General features: G+C 38.2%; 1 protein-coding gene across 1 annotated transcript in view; it reads right to left on the bottom strand.

Annotated features, from left to right (window-relative positions):
* Window positions 1–249: 249 nt before the first annotated feature.
* The window catches only part of LOC137039725 (novel protein similar to vertebrate amiloride-sensitive cation channel 2 neuronal (ACCN2)), a 55414-nt gene continuing 33408 nt past the window's right edge, over window positions 250–22255 (bottom strand). Inside the window, exons 7-10 of the mRNA XM_067415001.1 lie at window positions 5258–5557; window positions 3988–4035; window positions 866–1084; window positions 250–389 (exon numbers count right to left, since the gene is read on the bottom strand). Coding sequence (XP_067271102.1) covers window positions 250–389; window positions 866–1084; window positions 3988–4035; window positions 5258–5557 — 707 coding nt within the window. The remainder of the gene's footprint in view (window positions 390–865; window positions 1085–3987; window positions 4036–5257; window positions 5558–22255) is intronic.

The raw sequence follows: 22255 nt of genomic DNA on the forward strand, positions 1-22255 counted from the left end.
AACAGCTCGACACACACACACACACACACACACATTAATTTCTCACGTTCACTGGACGGAGGCTCATGAAGATGGAGCTCAACTGTTGATGATGTCACAGGGATTGACATTAATCAGGCACAGATTAACACACTAGACCAGAGCAATCAATCCAAGAAATCAACAGAAATCACCGCGCTGGGGCGCTTTAAACACACACAGGGTAAAGCTGTGTGATAATCCATCCCTGACACTGATGTGTGTGTCTTCTCAAAGTGAGCTGGTCTCCTGCCGCTCCTCCACGTCACTCAACAGCGGCATCACTACAGTCACAGATTCTTTCTCTCCATCACGAATCTCTTTATTTGACTGAGGCTTCAGTGCAGTCGCTGATTCATTTACTCTGCGTTCTGTGGAAATACAGAGACAATTACAGAAATTAAGACAGAAGATGAACCGATATAAAAATATCAAAATATACCATCAAATTACCATTAGAAATAAAATGCACAAAATCACGATGCAAAATTCTGATTTGGTGACTATTTTTATGACGACCCGCTAACATCATCTTTTAAAAGCGACCTAAACTCAGCAAAAAAAGAAACGTCCTCTGACTTTCAACTGTTTTTACTTTCAGTAAAATTAATGCGTGTAAATATTTGAATGAGCACTGAAAGAGTCAACACCATAAAACATAAACTAAAGATGTTTTACAGACATGTGTCTAACAGAAATAGAAAAATTGTGTCCCTGAATGCAGGGAGGCTCAAAATCAAAAGTACCAGTCAGTATATGGTGTGGCCACCAGCTGCTTGAAGTACTGCAGTGCATCTCCTCCTCATTGACTGGACCAGATTTGTCAATTCTTGCTGTGAGATGTTACCCCACTCTTCCACCAAGGCACTTGCAAGTTCTTGGACATTTATGGGGGGAATGGCCCTAGTCCTCAACCTGCAATCCAACAGGTCCCAGACGTGCTCAATGGGATTGAGATCCAGGATCTTTGCTGGCCATGGCAGAACACTGACATTGCTGTCATGCAGAAACTTACGCACAGAACGAGCAGTATGGCTGGTGGCATTGTCCTGCTGGAGGATCATGTCTGGATGAGCATGCATTAAGGGTACCGCATGAGAGAAGAGGATGTCTTTCCTTATACTGCAAGGCATTGTGATTGCCTGCAATGACAACAAGCTCAGTCCGATGGTGATGTGATATACCGCCCCAGACCATGACGGACCCCTCACCTCCGAATCGATCCCACTCCAGGGTACAGGCCTCGGTGTAACGCTCATTCCTTCGATGATAAACTTCGATGAACAGCTGTCCTTCCTGTCTCCCTGTAGCGCTGTCTTAGGCGTCTCACAGTGCGGACATGGCAGTTTATTGCCCTAGCCACATCAGCAGTCCTCATGCCTCCCTGCAGCATGCCTAATGCATATTCACACAGATGAGCAGGGACCCTGGGCATCTTTCTTTGGGTGTTTTTCACAGTCTGTAGACAAGTCTCTTTAGTGTCCTGCGGTTTTAGAACTGTGACCTTAAATGCCTACTCTCTGTAAGCTGTTAAGGTCTTAATGACCATTCCACAGGTGCATGTTAATTAATTGATTATGGTTAATTGAACATGCATAGAAAACGTTGTTTAAACCCTTTACAATGAAGATCTGTAAAGTTATTTGGATTTTTACAACATTATTGATGAAATACACAGTCCTGAAAAAGGGGCGTTTCTTTTTTTGCTGAGTTTATATTGATATTTGCATTTACACTGTACACTGGTGAAACTGTCCAAGATGTTCTGACCCAGAAACGGAAGAAAAACGACACAATATGCAAAGGATGCAGAAGAAATGATTATTCAATGTTTTGCTTTCTGCTCTATCTTTAAAAGGTCAGCAAAACATTGGCTTTGTCTTCCATCACGTCATTGGCCCTGATGGCACACAAATGGTGCGCGTGTCCGTTCTAAAAGACCGTAGGGTGTCCCATTCATCATTAAAGCTTAAAGGAAGGTGCTCCTAAGCGCTCCTTTACGGCTGATATGCGCCCTCGATGCACACTTCAGCTGATATTAAAATCTTGGCTACATGGACAGAGTGTAAAATGGTGCCACATCACACATCAGATCTTTTTTTTAGGGTATGATTACACAACAACTGTTTTCGAAACTGTTTAACCCTCTGGTGCTCCTCGTTTACTGGTTACAATGGTTGTCTTCCCGGTCATAAGTGACCGGACACCTAAAAATTAAACTTCCTCCACCCCAGTAAAACCAATGCAATTTATTTTTCTTCAATAATATTTTTTCTTTTTAATTTTGTATTTTGAGATGGTTTGATGGTATTTTTTAATATTTATGCAATAATTATTGTCTATTTTTGCCATTTAAAATTATAAAATATTTTTTTTAAAAAACATTTTATTTAAAAAAAAAATTAATTGCAGTATTTTAGGTTAAAATAGAGACTAGGCCTTAAAAAAAAAATTATTGAAGGCAGATTAGCGCCCTCTTTTGGAATTATTTAAGAAATTATGCAACCATGGGTGTAATCCACTAGAGGTCTCTATGGAGGGGCTTGTGAATTCCCAAGTTCACTTTTCAACACATTTAATAATTTTTTTTAGCTGGATTTGAATAAATATATAAAAATAATCAAATACTATTTTTATATTATTTTTTTTTTTTTAGAAATGGTGATTTTTTTTCTGTGAATTTGTGTTTTTGCAGATTTCCCATTCATTTCCTATGGCAAGTGGGAGTATTTTTTTACAACCACTTAGCATGCTCGAATCATGCCCTCCATTTTTTTGTGTGTTTACATACCTAATGTTAGAAAAGTCACCAAGTTTCATGTCATTCTGACAAAGATGTGATTTTTAATAATTCAAAATGTGGTTCATAGGTTCAGTTTTTCATGGGTGTGTGTGTGTATAAATGTGCGTGTGTATGTGAGTGGATGTGTCAATATCACACTCCTGATGTTTTAGAGTGTCATCCCTATACTGCTGTGTACTTTTTTTCAGCATTGTGGCCGATTTGTAGATTGTACACACAAATATCCTGCAAATATTTGTGTTTTTGCAGATTTCCCATTCATTTCCTATGGGGGTCATTTTTGACCGAAGAGCACAAGTGGAAGTAATTTTTTTATGACCACTTAGCATGCCCGAATAATGCCCTAATTTTTTTGTGTGTGTTTACATACCTAATGCTAGAAAAATAACCAAGTTTTATAATTTTCAGATGAAGCTGTGATTTTTAAAAATTCTAAATGTGGTTCATAGATTACATTTTTCATAGGTGTGTGTGTGTATAAGTGTGCGTGTGTGTGCGTGTGTGTGAGTGGATGTGTCAGTATCACACTCCTGATGTTTTAGAGTGTCACCCCTTTACTGCTGTGGACTTTTTTTCAGCATTGTGGCCGATTTGTAGATTGTACACACAAATATTCAGAGAATTTTTGTATTTTTGCCGATTTCCCATTCATTTCCTATGGTCGGTCATTTATGACCGAAGACAATGAATGTTACTTTTTTTTTAATGACCAATTAGCATGCTCGAATCATGACCCCAATTTTTTTGTGTGTTTACATACCTAATGCTAAAAAAGTCACCAAGTTTCATATCATTCTGATGAAGCTGGGATTTTTAAAATTTTAAAACAGAAAATTTTTCGGTCAGAAATGACCGAAGAGCACCAGAGGGTTAAAAAAAGTTAACCTTTTTATGTGTTTGGCCATTCATTTACACGGCAAGGGCGTTTTAGGCCTGAAAATGAAAACTTTTCAAAATAGGTTTCAAAGGTCAAGTTTTTGAAATAAATATATAAACATGAATCTGTGAAAACGATGATGTCATGCACATCGTTTTCAAGGATCCGTGTGAATGTAGATCGGTGACAATGGTGTCGCCTGTATGAGGAGAACTCTTTTCTGTTGAAGAGTTTGTCTGTTGTTGTGTAAACGCATCCTCAAAGTTAAAGAGCTTCAGTAGAATCTTACCTTCTTCCAGTGGTCTCCGAGGAGGAGGAGGAAGAGATGGAATTATTCCTGTCCCAACAAACAAACATAGATTATTAGATAAATATCCTTTTTACATTCATTAGACATTGTGGTTACACAAAAATAAGGTCATATATAATCACATCTTCAGCTGTCAAATGAACTGTTGCTCATTCAATTCAGAAAAAACTCGAACCAATGAGAGCCAATGACATCAAACCTGGCAAAATGCATCTTAAAGTGTTTTTTTTTTATTATGAAACTTTATTAAGTTTTAACTAAATTTGACAAGTTGTAAAGCTGAAAACAGAGCGATTCAGATGAATTTCTTATATATTTGTGTTTCAGGTCTCTACCCCTACATTATGAGGACATACCAGCTGTCTCCATAATTCAAATGGCTAAATAAATATAATATATAATAAAATAAAAATATATATTAAAAGGAATGCTGTATATGTATACGTGTGAAATGTTTGAGGCAGGGTTCCTCAAATCCGGTCCTAGTGGGCCAATGCACTGCACAGATACGAGAATATTACAGGTGAGTTTGATCAGGGGGTCCGTTCTTCATACCTCGCTTAATACATGCCAGCAGCCATATCACCCTGTAGCCCAAGACTGGTTTACCACTGAAGCTAAACAGGGCTGAGCCTGGTCAGTACCTGGATGGGAGACCGACTGAGAAAACTAGGAGCTGCTGGTAGAGGTGTTAGTGAGGGCAGTAGGGGGCGCTCACCCTGTTGTCTGTGACAGATCTTAAGCATCACCTCAAGATACCATCTAATCCATGAAATAAGCCTGTTACCGAGCAGGTTTAAGCTTATGGACCTGTTGCTATGACAACAAGTCCAGGATGAGCGTCAAAGAACCAAACAATCCCAGATCAAGCCAAATCGTCAACAATCAAATCCAGCTAACTGAGTTAGCGACGTACGAAAAACGGACTCCAGGATCAGAAATAAACTCTGCAGGACAGTGGCCCTCCAGGCCTGGATCTGAGGAACCCTGCTTTAGGGGATAGAAAACCCATTACGCCAAATGAAAGTCCTCATAATGATAGCAGCACCAAAGTGTGTGTGTGTGTGTGTGTGTGTGTGCTTAAAAAAAGAGTATTGGTAAAAAATCATCCACATCACTCAACAGCGGCATCACTACAGTCACTGATTCATTCACTCCATCATGAATCTCTTAATTTGACTTCAGCTTGTGGATCATCACTTTTCACCTCATCTATATTTAAAAAATAAACTGAAAGACAACTACTTACCCCAGACTTTAACAGAGAATCTCTTGTCTGTGGTTCCTCTCCTGCTGAAGATCTGTAGTTTATAACGACCAGATTCTCTAATTCTCATGTCTGTGATGGTCAGAGATCCAGTCTTCTCATCCAGCTTCAGTCTGCCTCTGAAACTCCCACCAGCAACTTTATCAAACGTCTCTCCGGTCCCTTCTTTGATTTGAGCGATGAGATTCCCTCTATACACCCACTGTATCAGATCCTCTCTCTGTATTTCAGTATCAGTCTTTAGAGTGACTGTTTCTCCCCTCTTCACTGGTATCTCCCTCTCTTCATGAGTGACAGCAGCACACACAGACAGAGAAACACACAGAAATGTTGCATTAGATCAAGTGTGTGCAGAACATCAGAGTGTGAAATGACTACATAAAGATCATTCAGATGATGTTTTATCAGTTTGAAATGGGCAAAGACTCAAAACTTAATCTTCCTGTCTCACAGTATCACTGTAATGAGTGTAGCAGGACTCTGAACCGACAGGTGACGACCCCTGACTTCTTTCTGCATCGCTCTATCATTTAAATGGTGTCTTTATGATCAACTGATTTGATAATATATGATGCTTTCAGCTCTTTAGTTTGTTTAGCACTTTTAAAAACAACTTGAGTTGGTCAATGTGTTTTCCATTAAAAAATATTCCAACAACATGCATTAAATACAAAAACATTAAACATCAAATAAATGAAAATCTAGTAAAAAAAAAAAAACACATAGCACAAGTATAATCAACTGCTAGCTCAACCATAAGCCTGGGCAAGTAAATGTGCCCTCAAACATGATTTAAAAATTCCCAATTAGGTTTTTTATATTATAATACCCGATAGTCGAGACCAGCTCAAGACCGAGTTCAGAGTTGAGTTCAAGTCGAGACCAGAGAAAATCCACAAACAACATCAGAACTCAAATTAGATTAACTTTGTAGTTACAGAGGGCGTGTAGAAGAGTGACTGAACACATATGATTGAGTAAAAACATTTCCTGCAAACTTATTATTTTATTTTGAATGTTCTTCAGATCTCCTTTTACAACAATTACTTGCACACATAAACAATATCCTTTACAGGGGATCATAACATTCACGCATCCTTGCATGTATGATCGATTCCACAGAAGAATATGTCCAAAGGTACAAGCAGAAGAAGAAATAAGAAAATATTTAAAGTAACAATTTAAACAAAACAAACATCAACTTAAAACAAAACATGGGTTGTATTTAAGTTCCCCTGACAAATATAACCGGCTAATTCTAATGGTCTTTCATCATGACCGTCATTAATGGTGCCCATCTTTCAATAAAAATGTCCCTCTGTAATCTCAAGATCAAGTTCAAGAGTTTTATTTGTCACATACACAGTTATACAGAATACAACCGGCAGTGAAATGTAAACAGGTCCGCTCCATGGACAGCAAATAACAATTAACAAAAAAAGCACAATAAATTATAAAATAGGAATAGGATAAGGTGCTATATATATATACATATGTAGAATTATGAATAAATCAAGTAAAAGAAATAAGAGATGTGGAATAAAATAAGTGAGATAAAGTAAACTGGAGACTATAAAAATAAATACGTGGATAACAGAAGTGCAGGAGTGTAATGTGCAAACAGCATTATAATGAGTAGTTACATGGTAACAAGAATAAAGTGCAGTGCAATATCAGTATGTGAGTTTGTTAGTACTGAAGTGAGGTGAAGTCACATGTTGTTAAGTGACAGCGTTCAGGAGTCTGATGGCCTGTGGGAAGAAACTCCTCCTGAGTCTCTCAGTTTTGGCCATCAGGACTACATAATCTCCAACTACATAAGCTAGCCGAACTACATAATTCGGACTACATAACTCGAACTACATGTTCTCAATGAATAGTAACTTCGAATTACATAATAGTTCGAACTACATAATAGTTTGAACTAGTAACTTCGAACTACATAATCTCAATGAATATGTAATTTTTTCCATAGTGTAAATATTTCTCAAAATCAGTAATATCTGTAATAAATACATCTTTTTCCTACTGTGTATCACAACTGGTTTAATCCCTAGGATTGCTATTAGAGGGTCTCTTATCAGATCAACACTCAATACTTTATTAATATATGTAAAAATGGATTTCCAAAAGTTATCCAACAAAGGGCATTGCCAAAAAAATATGAGTGAGTAGCCATTGTCTCTCCACACCCCTTCCAACACTGACTTGATTGATTCGGATTCATTTTAGCCAAGACTTGTGGTGTTCTGAAAAATCTGTTATCTATTTTCCATTGAAATTCCTTCCCCAAATTGGCGTTCGTGACTTTATGAGCCTGAGTACATACCTCCAACCAAACTTCTTCACTTATTTTGAGCCGTAGCTCCCTAGTCCACTTGTCTTTCACATAGAATGAATTCTCTCTTGTCATTGAAGCAAGGATTTTATAAACATTGGAATTTTTAATAAATACCGTTCTAAAAGGGAGGGCTCTATTAGTCTATTCCAGTTTGGGTGTTTCAATATGAAACTCCTTAATTGTAGGTACCTGAAAAAGTCAGTTCCTGAAAAAGTTGTTATTACTAAATAATTGGTATACATAGTGAAGGTTCAAAAGTTTCCAGTTTTTGAATCCTGTATCAAATCTCAATGGAAGAAAATCTTGAATATAAGTAAATGAACTCAAAACAGAGAAATCGCCTGATAGCTTAAACATTTGTTGTATTTCCTTCCAAGCTACGCATGTTATGTTCGACCATTCTCCCAACAGTTCTCTGGTGGATTTAACCCTATTAAAGGGGATCACTGACAAAGGCATATCAGGACTGTAACCTTTTTCTATATTGAACCATCTTGTACTTGTTTCATCTGATAGACACACTATCATTGTACGTAATTGTGGCGCTAACCAGTAATACTTCAAGTTGGGTACGCCTAGACCCCCTTTAGTTTTTGCCAGTTGTAAGACTTTATATCTAACTCTGGATCTCCTACCTTGCCATATAAATCTTGAGCAATTATTAGAAAATGGAAGACATTCAAGACCACTGATAATCTCCCTCGATCTGGGGCTCCACACAAGATCTCACCCCGTGGGGTCAAAATTATCACAAGAACGGTGAGTAAAAATCCCAGAACCACACGGGGGACCTAGTGAATGACCTGCAGAGAGCTGGGACCAAAGTAACAAAGGCTACAATCAGTAACACACTACGCATACACTCTAAAAACTACAATGAATAAAATGTTGGAAGAGCAAAAAAATATATGTTGAACTAATTTTCTTACTTGTGCTTAGTTAAAGGGATCCCATGGTGTTGAGACTTGTATGGCTTAATATAACAAACAATGTCTCTTACTGAATTATGTAGTAGAAAACCCGTGAAAGATCTACGCTATTTAAAACATCGATTTTATATTTGGACCATGGGCGGCGCCATTTTGTTTGCGTTCTAGGTTGATGACGTAGAATGGTTGAACTCCTCAATCAGCTGGCGTTACCCGTAGCTATTTTTACCACAACGCAACTCGAAAATTGTTTCAGAGTTAAACCAAACCAATGAATTCCTTTGTAATTGTACTTAAAACACACTCAAACATACATGTGCACACAAACTCACCTACACAAGTCACAAACAGATCGGCGGCCGGGCACACACACCTGACAGACTGCACTGTCTCAATCGAGATGTTGGGCTGCTCAGTCTCCACGAAAGGGGCTGAATCTGAAATCGACCCTATACCCTGAAATAGGGCATTATTTGAAGGGACGGCCATTTGTAGTGTTGTCCGACACCATAGTGGACATGTTCGAGTGCAGTCAGTCTCACGTTCACCGCAATAACGAGTGTACAGCCGATTTACAAACAGCTGTCCGACTTCACGCACTCGTCTTCATTCACTCCTTCAAGTTGTATTAGTGAACAAAAGCAGGGAATGTTACTTGTGTCTTAAAAATGAAAGTTTAAAGATTGTGGTTAATTCACTGAGCTTGTGCTCAAACTTTAATGCAAAAACCAATCCCATGCATCATCACCAAAACATCCTGCCTCTCTTCCTCACGTTAACTTATCCCATCATCCTACCTAGATATTTCCCTCTGTTGGATACATTAGGCATTACAGTTAATCTACTGCATATCAACAGTCTATGATATCAACACAGGGAATGTGATTGAGGGTTATGTATGCGCGCACGCAGTGTGTGTGTGCAGCAAGTACACGTGTGTGTGTGTGTTCGCGCCGATCTGTTGGGGTGTGTGAGTCTGTGAGAGAGAGAGAGTTTGTGTGCACATGTATGTTTGGGTGCGTGAAGTCGGACAGCTGTTTGTAAATCGGCTGTACACTCGTTATTGCGGTGGAACGTGAGACTGACTGCACTCGAACATGTCCACTATGATGTCGGACAACACTACAAATGGCCGTCCCTTCAAATAATGCCCTATTTCAGGGTATAGGGGGTCGATTTCATTTTAATTGAGACAGAGCAGTCTGTCAGGTGTGTGTGCGCGCCCGCCGATCTGTTTGTGACTTGTGTAGGTGAGTTTGTGTGCACATGTATGTTTGAGTGTGTTTTAAGTACAATTACAAAGCAATTCATTGGTTTTGTTTAACTCTGAAACAATTTTCGAGTTGCGTTGTGGTAAAAATAGCTACGGGTAACGCCAGCTGATTGAGGAGTTCAACCATTCTACGTCATCAACCTAGAACGCAAACAAAATGGCGCCGCCCATGGTCCAAATATAAAATCGATTTTTTAAATAACGTAGATCTTTCATGGGTTTTCTACTACATATTTCAGTAAGAGACATGATATATGTTATATTAAGCCAGCGGTTCCCAAACTTTTTTACCTGCGCACCCCCCTCTATGTCCCGAACGGGTTCGCGCACCCCCAATACCCACTCAAAAATAAAGAAATAAAAAAAATGAACAAAGCTTTGTTTTATCGCCATATAGAGACTAATGTTTAATCGTGGGCAAATAACCAGAATATGAATGACAATAACAACATCAAAAAAGTTTCAATATAATGCAACAAAGCTACGCACAAGCTTCCACTTTAAGAGGATGTGACAGACACAGGCTCAGTAACAGAAAGCACGGTTATTTTCAGCCGCATAAAAGAAAAATTGCAGCAACAGGCCGCTAAGCCTATTCAGTGACTGTGGAGCTAGCGTCATCATCATCATAACACAACGGTTATGGAAATTAGAACAAAAGTACATTTAATTAAATTGCAATGAAGTTACAAACGAAAACGATCCACAACATTAAAGAGAATAAGGTCCGAGATAGATAAAATAAATAAACATGAGGATCAATCTGAAACTTTTCAAGTGCAACATCAAACATAAAATGTTTCACTATTCTCTCCGTCTCTTTTGCCTCCAAATCCTCACTCTCTCTTGGTCCCTCTCCTCCTTCATCACTAACTGTCCCACTTGACAGTTCCCCTGATTTCAGACAGTTAAGCATATATATATATATAAAGTATGATTTTTTGTTGTTGTATGATTTTACCCATCTTCTATGTAGTTACAGGAATAAGACATTAGCTCTTTACATTAGCGTGTGCGGTGTGTGTGTGCGTTGCAGGAGCCCTATAGCCCAATAGTCTATTCAAAAACAGCCGACTCTAGTCTTTACTTTCGTTTTTACACCCTTTTAAAAGAAATCCTGCAGGTCAAAAAGAACTTTGCTTTTCACCTCTAAGAAAGTACGAGTGCTCTCCATTATGGCACATTTTTTTTTAACCTAAATGCCAGGTAAGGTGTCGTTTTGTTGCTTTACTTGAGAAAAAAAGCCATGTGTTGACTTTGAAACAAGAGTAGCCTATATTTTAAATGAGATGCATCTGTGGTGAAATTACTAGATTTTCGCGTCAGTACATGTTTATTTTAATGCGAACAATGTTCTATCACTTTAATGCAGCAACGCAGCGCAGCAAAAAATAGACTCGGTACGAAAACGATCCGTGCACTGCTGCAGATGCAGCGCACCTGGAACAGACTGACGGACAGCATCCGCGTGCAGTGTGAAAGCTGTCATCCGTTAACATGGGTACGGAAAAAAATACACACCGCACACGCACTGCAGACGGAGTATGTGTGAAACGGGCGTTAGGTCTCATATCCGCGGCTATAAATGGACCACTCGCCGCGGTGATGTCTTTTGCCATTTGAATAAGTTGGAAATGTCTGTCTAAATGCTGCGGGGATAGTTTGTGGCTGTTTCTCCTTTTTATCGTCTTGTTGTCGGCGTAAAGACAACAAGATCGTCTTGTTGTCGGCTTTGATTGACATGACATGAATTATTCCCGCTGCTGTATCATCAGCAAATGCGACATACCGTTGTTGTTTTTTTTAATCCATCAATCTTGCCAACACCATCATGGCTTACCAAGAATCCAAAGTTCACCCAAACACCAGACCTGTTGGTTATTGGAGGATCTTCTATTTCTGGTTTGTTAAACGCAATAGCCATATTGCCACGAGCATTCAGCGCGTAGCCTACTGAGTAAGCGAGCACCTGACTGAGCAGCCTAAAACATATTTGGTGTTTTTTTTTTCTTTCACTTCGGCGGTGTCAGGGGCATTGCCTGTTATGTCGTTTTGGTTATTGGGCTACCTTGTTGAACGCAAATTATTATATTTCACACACTTTTTTATTTTCCAAATCTAATTAATTAGTCCAAGAACCGTTCGGTACATAATGCGTACCGCGTACCGAACCGAAAGCCTCGTACCGAACGGTTCAATACGAATACGCGTATCGTTACACCCCTAATATATATATATATATATATACACGTTTGGAATGAATGAAACGAGTTGGCACACATAGAGATGTGACTTGTGGACATTTTCCCACCTGTTAATCAACGTGTGTTTACACCGGTAGCCTATCACCGACTGGGCTTTTAAATCACTCATTCTATCTAACCGAAAGGAACAGATGCACAGGGCTGCTCCGGTATTATTAACGGAGCGGAGCAAAGCGAGTAATTTTCAATTAATTCTTATGAAAGTTAAGCTTCCATATGCATGAACTGAAACCGCGCCAGTGCGCGCACACCTTGAATGTAAGCTTGTCAGTTAATGTGCGCTCTGTGAGGCCAAGCAGATGTTAGTTTCGTTTTAGAATTAGCGCAACAACACAAAATGAGAAAAAAACTTAAATAAGCACTTTTACATTTTACTTTGAAACCAAATCTTCCGCGATCATCTTGTCTTTTTTTATTGTATGGAAATCCCATTTTTAAAAAAAGACCGCCATTACATTTTTCCTCTCGCGCACCCCCTGGAGGCAGCTTGCGTACCCCTGGGGGTGCGCGCACCACACTTTGGGAATCCCTGTATTAAGCCATACAAGGCTCAACAACAGGGGATCCCTTTAAGAAGACATATTATATTAAGTCTGCACAAATATATTTGAAAAACATTAAATGAATTGATATTTTCAAATCCAGTCAACATTTTATAAAAGTATGGCCAACACAATATTTTACACATAATATTTTACCATGGTAAATAGATTTTTGTTAGTGCTGTTGAAATGGGCTGTTACAAACATTTGATAAAATAGCCTATATCAGAACAATATTTGTGAAATTAGATGTATTTTCAATGTTTTGTTTATGATGGTATCTGCATTATGATGAGAAGATGGATCCTACAACACTTACATATTACAGTCCCTGACAAAAGTCTTGTCGCTTATCTATTTTCTAGAAATACCTGATATTAACCTGACTTTTAATTAATTAATTGGTGTTAGAAATAGCTCATATGAAAAGCTAAAACCCTCCAAAATGATGTTTAATGCACTGAAATAAATAATTTTCATAGAAAAAATATTTATCATTTAATCAAGACAGAAAGGTCAAATTTTGGCAAGACAAAAGTTTTGTCGCCTATACAGAAATTGAACAAATTTACTGCATACAAAAATATGTCAGCAAATTAAGTTGTGGTGCTGTGAGATCCAAATTTAATATGTTGTATGACTTCCATGAGCTTGAAGGACTGCATCCATGCGGTTTGGCAAGGATTCATACAATTTATTGATGAAGTCATCAGGAATAGCTAAGGAAGCAGTCTTGCATGCCTCCCAGAGTTCATCAATATTCTTTGTTTTCGTCTTCCATGTGTCCTCTTTCATCCTACCCCACATATGCTCAATGATGTTCATGTCTGGTGACTGGGCTGGCCAATCCTGGAGCATCTTGATCTTCTTCGCCTTGAGGAACTTTGATGTGGAGATGGAAGTATGCGATGGAGCACCGTCCTGCTGCAGAATTTGGCCTCTTTTATGGTTGGGAATATAAGAGGTAGCTAAGATTTCTTGGTATTTTAGACTATTGATGTTGCCTTCCACCCTGCAGATCTCTTGCACACCCCCATACTGGATGTAACCCCAGACCATGATTTTTCCGCCACCAAACTTCACTGTTTTCTGGGTGAATCTCAGATCCATTCTGGCTCCAGTAGGTCTCCTGCAATATTTGCGGCGACTGTGGTGTAATTCAACTGAAGATTCATCTGAAAAATCCACCTTCTGCCACTTTTCCAGCGTCCATCCTTTTAGCAGGCTGTGGGCCTTGGCAAATGCCACACGGTTTTTCAATTGTCTTTTGTTTAGTGCTAGCTTCTGGGCACTGATTCGACCATGGAGGCCATTTCGAGATAGAATCCGACAAACTGTTCTGGTTGACACAGGGATTTCAGGTGACCAGGTCTCATGGAGCTCTGCTGCAATGGAAAATGGGCTGCCTGACCTGGGCTTGTCAAAAACATCTCCAGTCTCTTCAAATCTTTTTTTTAATCCTCTGTACTTGATGCTGAGAAAAATTGAAGGTGTCTGCCACATCAGCAGTGGATCTGGTCTTCAGCCTCTTGATAATCAAAACTTTAGTCTCAGGGTGAATCTTAGGCATGTTTGCAGAGGTCTAGTTGCAGTTGATGTGAAGGTCTAGCGTACTGGGGTTCTTTTTATACACACTTGAGACCTAATTGATCCATTATTAGTCACAGGTGAAGCTCATATGACAAGGTGACAACACTTATGTCATGTTTGACTACGCGGAAGGATCTGTATTGCTCGTTTGATTTCGCGGAAGGATTGAGATCAAAGGACTTCGACTTCGTGAGTTTCACCAGAGAGGCAGCATCAGCAATTTTGAGGGTGCAGTTCACGCGTCAGGTAAGTGTTAATGATTAAATTGCTGACAAATATGTTGAACATATTAGGCTTGTGCGGATATTTAACGTTAGAAGTGAAGTAAGAAGTAAATATATCCAAGGGAAATAGGAATTATTTAGGCCTAAGTGATGTCTACGTCAAGTTCACTCGTCATCGAATAAATGATTTATGTTACGTTAATGTGGTCTTAACTATGTTTAAGTAATAATACATAATTTTGTTTTAAACTATAATACTATATAATGTATTTTAGAATTAATCTCAGCGTGTTGTGTGCTATTGTGTCAGACAAACTTTCTCTCATTAGCTATAGGCCAAGGTGCTGTGGTGATTTTTATACGAGCAAATTTACTGAAACATGTCAAACTTAATGTAGGCCAAATAATGTACGCTATTTAGGGTTATGTGGTTGTTTTGAACATGATTTTTCGTGTTCCAACTTTTGAAATTGTCCCGTAAAGTTAAGGGAACAACATAACCACGAATACTGATAGAATATTATGATAAAATGGCGCTCTTTTCATTGTCCTCACAAGTGGGACGAATTCTTAACAGCGTAAGAGATCCCACAGATTCTCTATGGGGTTCAGGTCAGGAGAGTTGGCAGGCCAATTGAGCACAGTAATACCATGGTCAGTAAACCATTTACCAGTGGTTTTGGCACTGTGATCAGGTGCCAGGTGGTGCTGAAAAACCAAATCTTCATCTCCATAAAGCTTTTCAGCAGATGGAATCATGAAGTGCTCCAAAATCTCCTGATAGCTAGCTGCATTGACCCTGCCCTTGATAAAACACAGTGGACCAACACCAGCAGCTGACATGGCACCCCAGACCATCACTGACTGTGGGGACTTGACACTGGACTTCAGGCATTTTGGCATTTCCTTCTCCCCAGTCTTCCTCCAGACTCTGGCACCTTGATTTCCGAATGACATGCAAAATTTGCTTTCATCAGAAAAAAATACTTTGGACCACTGAGCAACAGTCCAGTGCTGCTTCTCTGTAGACCCAAAGTGGCTTGACCTGGGGAATGCGGCACCTGTAGCCCATTTCCTGGACACGCCTGTGCACGGTGGCTCTGGATGTTTCTACTCCAGACTCAGTCCACTGCTTCCGCAGGTCCCCCAAGGTCTGGAATCGGTCCTTCTCCACAATCTTCCTCAGGGTCCGGTCCCCTCTTCTCGTTGTGCAGCGTTTTTTGCCAGACTTCCCACTGATGTGCCTTGATACAGCACTCTGGGAACAGCCTATTCGTTCAGAAATTTCTTTCTGTGTCTTACCCTCTCGCTTGAGGGTGTCAATGATGGCCTTCTGGACAGCAGTCAGGTCGGCAGTCTTACCCATGATTGCGGCTTTGAGTAATGAACCAGGCTGGGAGTTTTTAAAAGCCTCAGGAATCTTTTGCCGGTGTTTAGAGTTAATTAGTTTATTCAGATGATTAGGTTAATAGCTCGTTTAGAGAACCTTTTCATGATATGCTAATTTTTTGAGATTTTCATGAGCTGTATGCCAAAATCATCAGCATTAAAACAATAAAAGACCTGAAATATTTCAGTTGGTGTGCAATGAATCTAAAATATATGAAAGTTTAATTTTTATCATTACATGATGGAAAATGATGAACTTCATCAAAATATGCAAATTTTTTGAGAAGGACCTGTACATTATTAAAATTTTGTTAACATTAGTTAATGCACCGTGAACTAACATGGACAAACCATGAACAGCTGGATTTTTATTAACTAATGTTAAAGATGAACAAATACAGTAACAAATGTACTGCTCATGGTTAGTTCATGTTAGTTAAAGGACAACTCCGGTGAGAAATGAACCTAGGGGTAATTAACAGATGATTACCGAGTAGATCGTTCTCTGGGATGCGTTTTCATGAAAATCGAATGTAAAGAGTTTTATCTTTAAAAACAGATTAGTTTATAACGCTAGTCTATGGGGCACAGGGTAGACACAGGGTGGTAAAATTAAATCAATGGTTAATACCACTAACAAGGCTCAAAATAGCCTCACACTAACACGGTAGCATAATGAGGGTCCCTACATGCAAACCGAAGCATTGAAAACTTTGTAAGTGTACAAACAGTTTAATAAGAAGATAATTTATAAACATAGTGCCTTACGCGTTCACGGACAGGCACCATCTTGGAAAACAGTCTCGCTGTTCTAAGTGAGCTGGTCGATAGGAATTAAGTTTGTGAAATGTAATAACATGGACATTTTTTTATTTATTTATTTATTTATTTATTTTCTCTGTTGTGTTCAGTGTTTTCTTCCGGAAACAACGGACCACATGAGATTCCAAGTCACAGTTCATCACTTAGCACAGCGCTCGTGGCTCGACGAGTCGAGACTGTTTTCCAAGATGGCGCCTGTCCGTGAACGCGTAATGTACTATGTTTATAAAGTGTTTTCTTATTAAACTGTTTGTACTCTTACAAAGTTCTCAATGCTTCGGTATGCATATAGGGACCCTCATTATGCTGCTGTGTTAGTGTGAGGCTATTTTGAGCCTTGTTAGTGGTATTAACTAGCGATTTAATTTCACTACTCTGTGCCCCATAGACTAGCGTTATAAGCTAATCTGTTTTTAAAGATAAAACTCTTTACATTCGATTTCCATGAAAACGCATCCCAGAGAACGATCTACTCTGTAACCATCTGTTAATTACCCCTAGGTTCATTTATCACCGGAGTTGTCCTTTAATACTAGGGCTGGGCAAGTTAACGTGTTATCATCACGTTAACGCATTAATTAATTAACGGCGACAATTATTTTATTACGCATTAACGTAGTTATTTATTATATTGAAAGGCCGTTGCTCACTGCCTCTGAAATACACATACAGACAAACCATTGGTCACAGGAGAATACAGTGCTGTCTGTACCCTAAGCCAAGGGCTTGACATTCTTTGTCTGGGACAAATAAAACAAAAATAATCAGAAACGCAAGAATGATTCCGATTTTTGGTTGTTTTTATTATATTGAATGTAAACAGCGATTGATGCGTGTATCTCTGCCTCTGGTACGTTAACAAGTCGCGTTGAGGCTTGCGCTGCCTGTCTCTTTGTGAGAAACATTCGTGGAGAAATCAAAACAATTGAGCATCAATATAAACTCACAGAAGAAACATACTGGGGTAAAACTGAGTTTTTTCTAGTTGTTGATATTTATGATTTATGATATTGTTAATAACACAAGTCGACTTTGCAATCGTGAATTGTGTAGCATGAATGGTGTAGCCTAGTTCAAAAAACAAATAGCCTAATTAATATTAAGTTACTTAAATTTTAGATCCAAACAACCTTTTTTGTTCCATTTCACCCATGATTTCACAGACGAAAAGAGTTCCAAAAGAAAGCAACACTCAGCTCAATGTTTTGTTACTAAATGATTCAGCGTTTTGAATAAATCATTTGAATGAACAACTCAATGACTCACTTATGAAGATGATCACTTGCTGCCCCCTATTGGCGGTTATGTTTAAAGCTACAATGTGTGATATTTTCCCCATCCAGCGGTGTAAAGGTATATGACCATCCAGAGAATAATAGTTTCTGTTCCTCTCAATTCTGATTTCGTTTTAACTCCTACGGTGGCCAATTTACTCCAAGATTAACATGGCAATCCCCCTCTTTACATTCGACAAGGTGTTAAAATGCGAAAGGCGAACATTGTCTATATGGGTATGTCCCTCTTTGGCTAATGTACTTTCAAGATGGAGGGGCAACATGGCGACCAGCATTCGAACCCCTCACCCGTATGTATTTTCAATAGCATATTATAAATTTTACGAGAATACTTTATAACTTGAAAGAAGTAAATATATATTAATGAATTAATATATTAATGTTTTTAGCTAAGAATAAACTAAAAAAGTTACACAGTGTAGCTTTAAAAGTATGATTGCAGGTTTTATTTAGAACATCAATCTTATAACATTAGTTATAGCAGCTGTATTTTTTGCAGTTTAAATTATTTATTTTGATTGGTAACAGCCTACAGTGTCTTTACTATAACCAAATTTATTAATCAAATGTAAGAATTTAACATAAAAGATTATGCATACATTTAATAAGATTTAAAAAAATGGCCTTTATAAAATTAAATAACGCCCTGGGGTGAATAATCACAAATATGTAGATTAAAGCTGACAGAACACTGATGAGAATATTACTACAGAATCAATACATGTATACCACCAATTTAATTTAATTTGATTAAATTAATGTTTAAGTTGATATTTACAAGAAATATTGTAACTGTTACTAACTTTTTACTGCTGTAAAAAGCACCTTATTTGTTTGCAAACCATATGTTATTGCACTTTTGTTCATTTAGCAGCACTGTTATATTCATTATTAAATTTTTTTAATTTTGCGCATACTGCGATTAATCACAGAAAATCATGCGATTAATCACGATTAAACATTTTAATCGTTGCCCAGAACTAGTTAATACATTAACTAATGTTAACTAATGACTATTATTCTAAAGCAGTACCATAATTTGAAATGTCTTAGTGGGTCTGGTAAATGGTCTCATTCTACCAGCCATAATACAAACCTCCAAGAAGTTCTATAAGTTGAGAAAATACAACATTAAGATGACCTCCCACACTCTATAACACAGGATGCTCTCCTTGACAGATGTTGAGAAACCATTCAAACACAAATTCTGATTGCCCATTTGTGACCTCCTGAATAAGGGACCAACATCTAATTATAACAGTAACCACCATTGGGTGAACCTATTGAATTATCTGTGTATTTAAGGAAAGATGACAAAACTTGGGAAATCTGTAGATATTTCTCCTGCCCGATTGCTGTGTAGTTTTTACTAACAGGTAAATATTTCCAAATTCCTTGTTCTTTGACATGTGGATTTTGTATATAATTGATTAATCATTGATGTTTTTATTCTTTGAGTCGGATTTTGAATTATGTTTTTTTTTTTTTTTTTTTACCTGGTTAATAAATTGTTACATTTGAATTCATTCTGCCTTAATCTGAAATTATTGATTTTAGTACATTATGCTGCATTCTTGTTACTGCAAATCTGCGTCCAGGGTTTTAAGTACATACTAGTTCTCAAATTTTATGGAGCGTAGAGCTCATCTGACAAGATTCTAGATTTCTGACTGTGGGATTACAAATTTACAAATTGTTATTTCAAGGTTCCAATGTAATAGTATACAAACAGTTTGTTATGTACATAGTGTTTTACTAGCCTAGAAATCTAGGCCGAGTTGCGCGTGAGCGTGCTTCTAGTAAGAACAGAAACTGGCGAACGGCGGTCTTTCAAATCAGCTTTAACCCAGACTCTGGAAGACTTGGAGTTGAGCTTTTCTCTGAGGAAAGAACCTCACTGAAGTCATTCTTAAAGGGTCATGAAATCCCAAAACACTTTTTTTGAGATGTAAACATATGTATAGGCTGCACATCATTGAAAACACTAAGGGTACTCATTAATTGTATTCATATGTGAAAATAGTTATTTTTGCATTTTTCAGAGCGCTTTCTGTCTTCCGGTTTGAAAAGCTTAGTCGGAGCAACGTCAAAAATGCTGATGTCAGCGTGTGCTTTTCGGCCCAAGTATCGGCTGGTGGGGACATGCTGACGTCAACCGTTTTGAGCGATTCTCGATATATATTCATGACATAAAGCTCATTCAGTCCAATCCCTGCGCTGTAGTATGCATACAAGATAATGTAGTTAATATGCATGAGACAGTCACTTCTGTCAGGCTCGTCTTCCATCATTATTGTAGAGATATGGTGGGCAAGTTTTGGAAGCAGCGTGCGGAAAAGTCAAGGAGGAAAGCTAGGCGTTGTGCTGATACGAAGTAACGTAAGGGCGCCGAGCGAGCTGTAAGCGGGCACCGTCTGTGGAAGCCTTTGCTACAAAGGCTCAGTAAAGTAAAATTAACTTGAGGAATCGCACGCCGAACCTGCAAGCGTTGACTAATTTATGTCAGGAGTGCAAAATAACCAATCTGTAGGCTAATGAACAATATTTTTGATGAAATATCAACAAGAATCAAGAGCCACGTCTTCTCGGTTTTATTTGTGGTCACAGACATGCACTAAACCGCATATTTTCGGGCTCTTAGTGAAACCGTGTGCATATTTGGAGATTTAGCTGCCGGGTGACAGCGCGGATCGTCACGGCAACCCAGCGCGCGTCGCCTCATTATCCTTTTGTTATGAATGTTTTGTTTTTTTAACAGCCATTATTCAAAATTATTATAACATGTATGCCTGCCTAAATGGCCCATTAACAGAACAGTATTTCATTTAGTATTCTACATTAGCTTGTCTTTCTAAAAAATAAAATAAAAAATAAACTAAAAGCACATTATGTGAATTATTGTAACATAAATAGACAAAGCTCTTGTTGCAACAGGTGCATTGAGCTTCAGTTAGCATCAAGCTACATAACACAAATTAAAACATTAAAATTACACCTTCAGTCTATATTTCCCTTTAGACCACCAGAGTGTTTTTATTAGTTTCCTGTCGCGATATAATGGGATTTTCATTCAAATGGTGATGGTAAAACATGTTATATTTATCATTTTATATGGAGCTAATCGCTACATCTGTTAGCAGTCATAATGTAAACATCCATTATTTATATAAAATAGCCGAAATCACATGAACAATTACACAAAAACCTTATTTTATAATTATCGTGTGTTTATTAGCTTCTTAGTTCACGCGTAGAAATGTAGAACAGACAGACTCATTCTTCACAGAATGAGGAAATGTCCGAGACAGGAGGAGCGCGTCATGCGTCGGGCTGTGTTGAGCAGACAGCTCAGTCAGCAAACGAACGACTGATGAGTCATATCTGATGCATATCATTAAGAAGAGACCCAGAGAGAGAATTCAGTGAGAAATTAATAGAAATGGTATTCTGTATGACAAAATAGTTTGCAAACATGTGACATGTTGTCAATAATGCTCCAAATATGAGCACTTTTGAACTAAGAGCTAAACTGAAAGCTGTCCTTTGCGATCTGTGTGAACACAAATGAGCCAGTGCAGACGAGAGAGAATGAACGTGCGTGTGAAAATCTATTCAAAATATCGTCATAACGGATCAACAATAATGCACTCCTGACATAAATTAAGAAATGAATGTTACTGCAACCCAGTTTTATCATAAACAGTGTTCAAATATCGAAGCTGGAGTCTTTAATCTTTCTGATGATACTGAGTTTGTCCAGATAAAGTAATCGTGTGATGTTTAACGAGCAGTAAATGTTGAACAATAGTAATCTGAGGCCGTATACGATCTTAGAAACGCATAGGGTTAACACTGCTGCAAAATTATTTTAACACACTTGAGAGTGGAGTTTGCTGTGTAGGCAAAACGATATGAGAAAGGAGAAATATGCAATTACTTAATGTTTTTTTTTTTTTGCATAAATATGCTTTCTAACCAATAGCCTTAATATATAATTGTACTTGTAATCACTTATATATCAAAGATATGCTAATTAGAATATTACATGGGCAAAACATGTATCAGGCACCAGTATTCCTGGTCTAGGAGGAATACAAATGAGTAATGGTCATTTTAAGGACCTGACGGCCGCCATTTTGAAAATGGGGACTTACTTGGAGTCAAACTTTGGTAAACTTTTAGTATGTTTTTAAGTACATCTGATACTACTGTAAACCACTGAGAAACCTTTTGTTAGAATTTTTTTGGGGTCAAACCATATTTGCAGCTGAGTAACGCCAAATGCGTGAGAGTTGGCAACCCAGTGTTGTA

Source organism: Pseudorasbora parva, chromosome 14 (assembly GCF_024679245.1).
Source record: "Pseudorasbora parva isolate DD20220531a chromosome 14, ASM2467924v1, whole genome shotgun sequence".
In the NCBI taxonomy this organism is placed as follows: domain Eukaryota; kingdom Metazoa; phylum Chordata; class Actinopteri; order Cypriniformes; family Gobionidae; genus Pseudorasbora; species Pseudorasbora parva.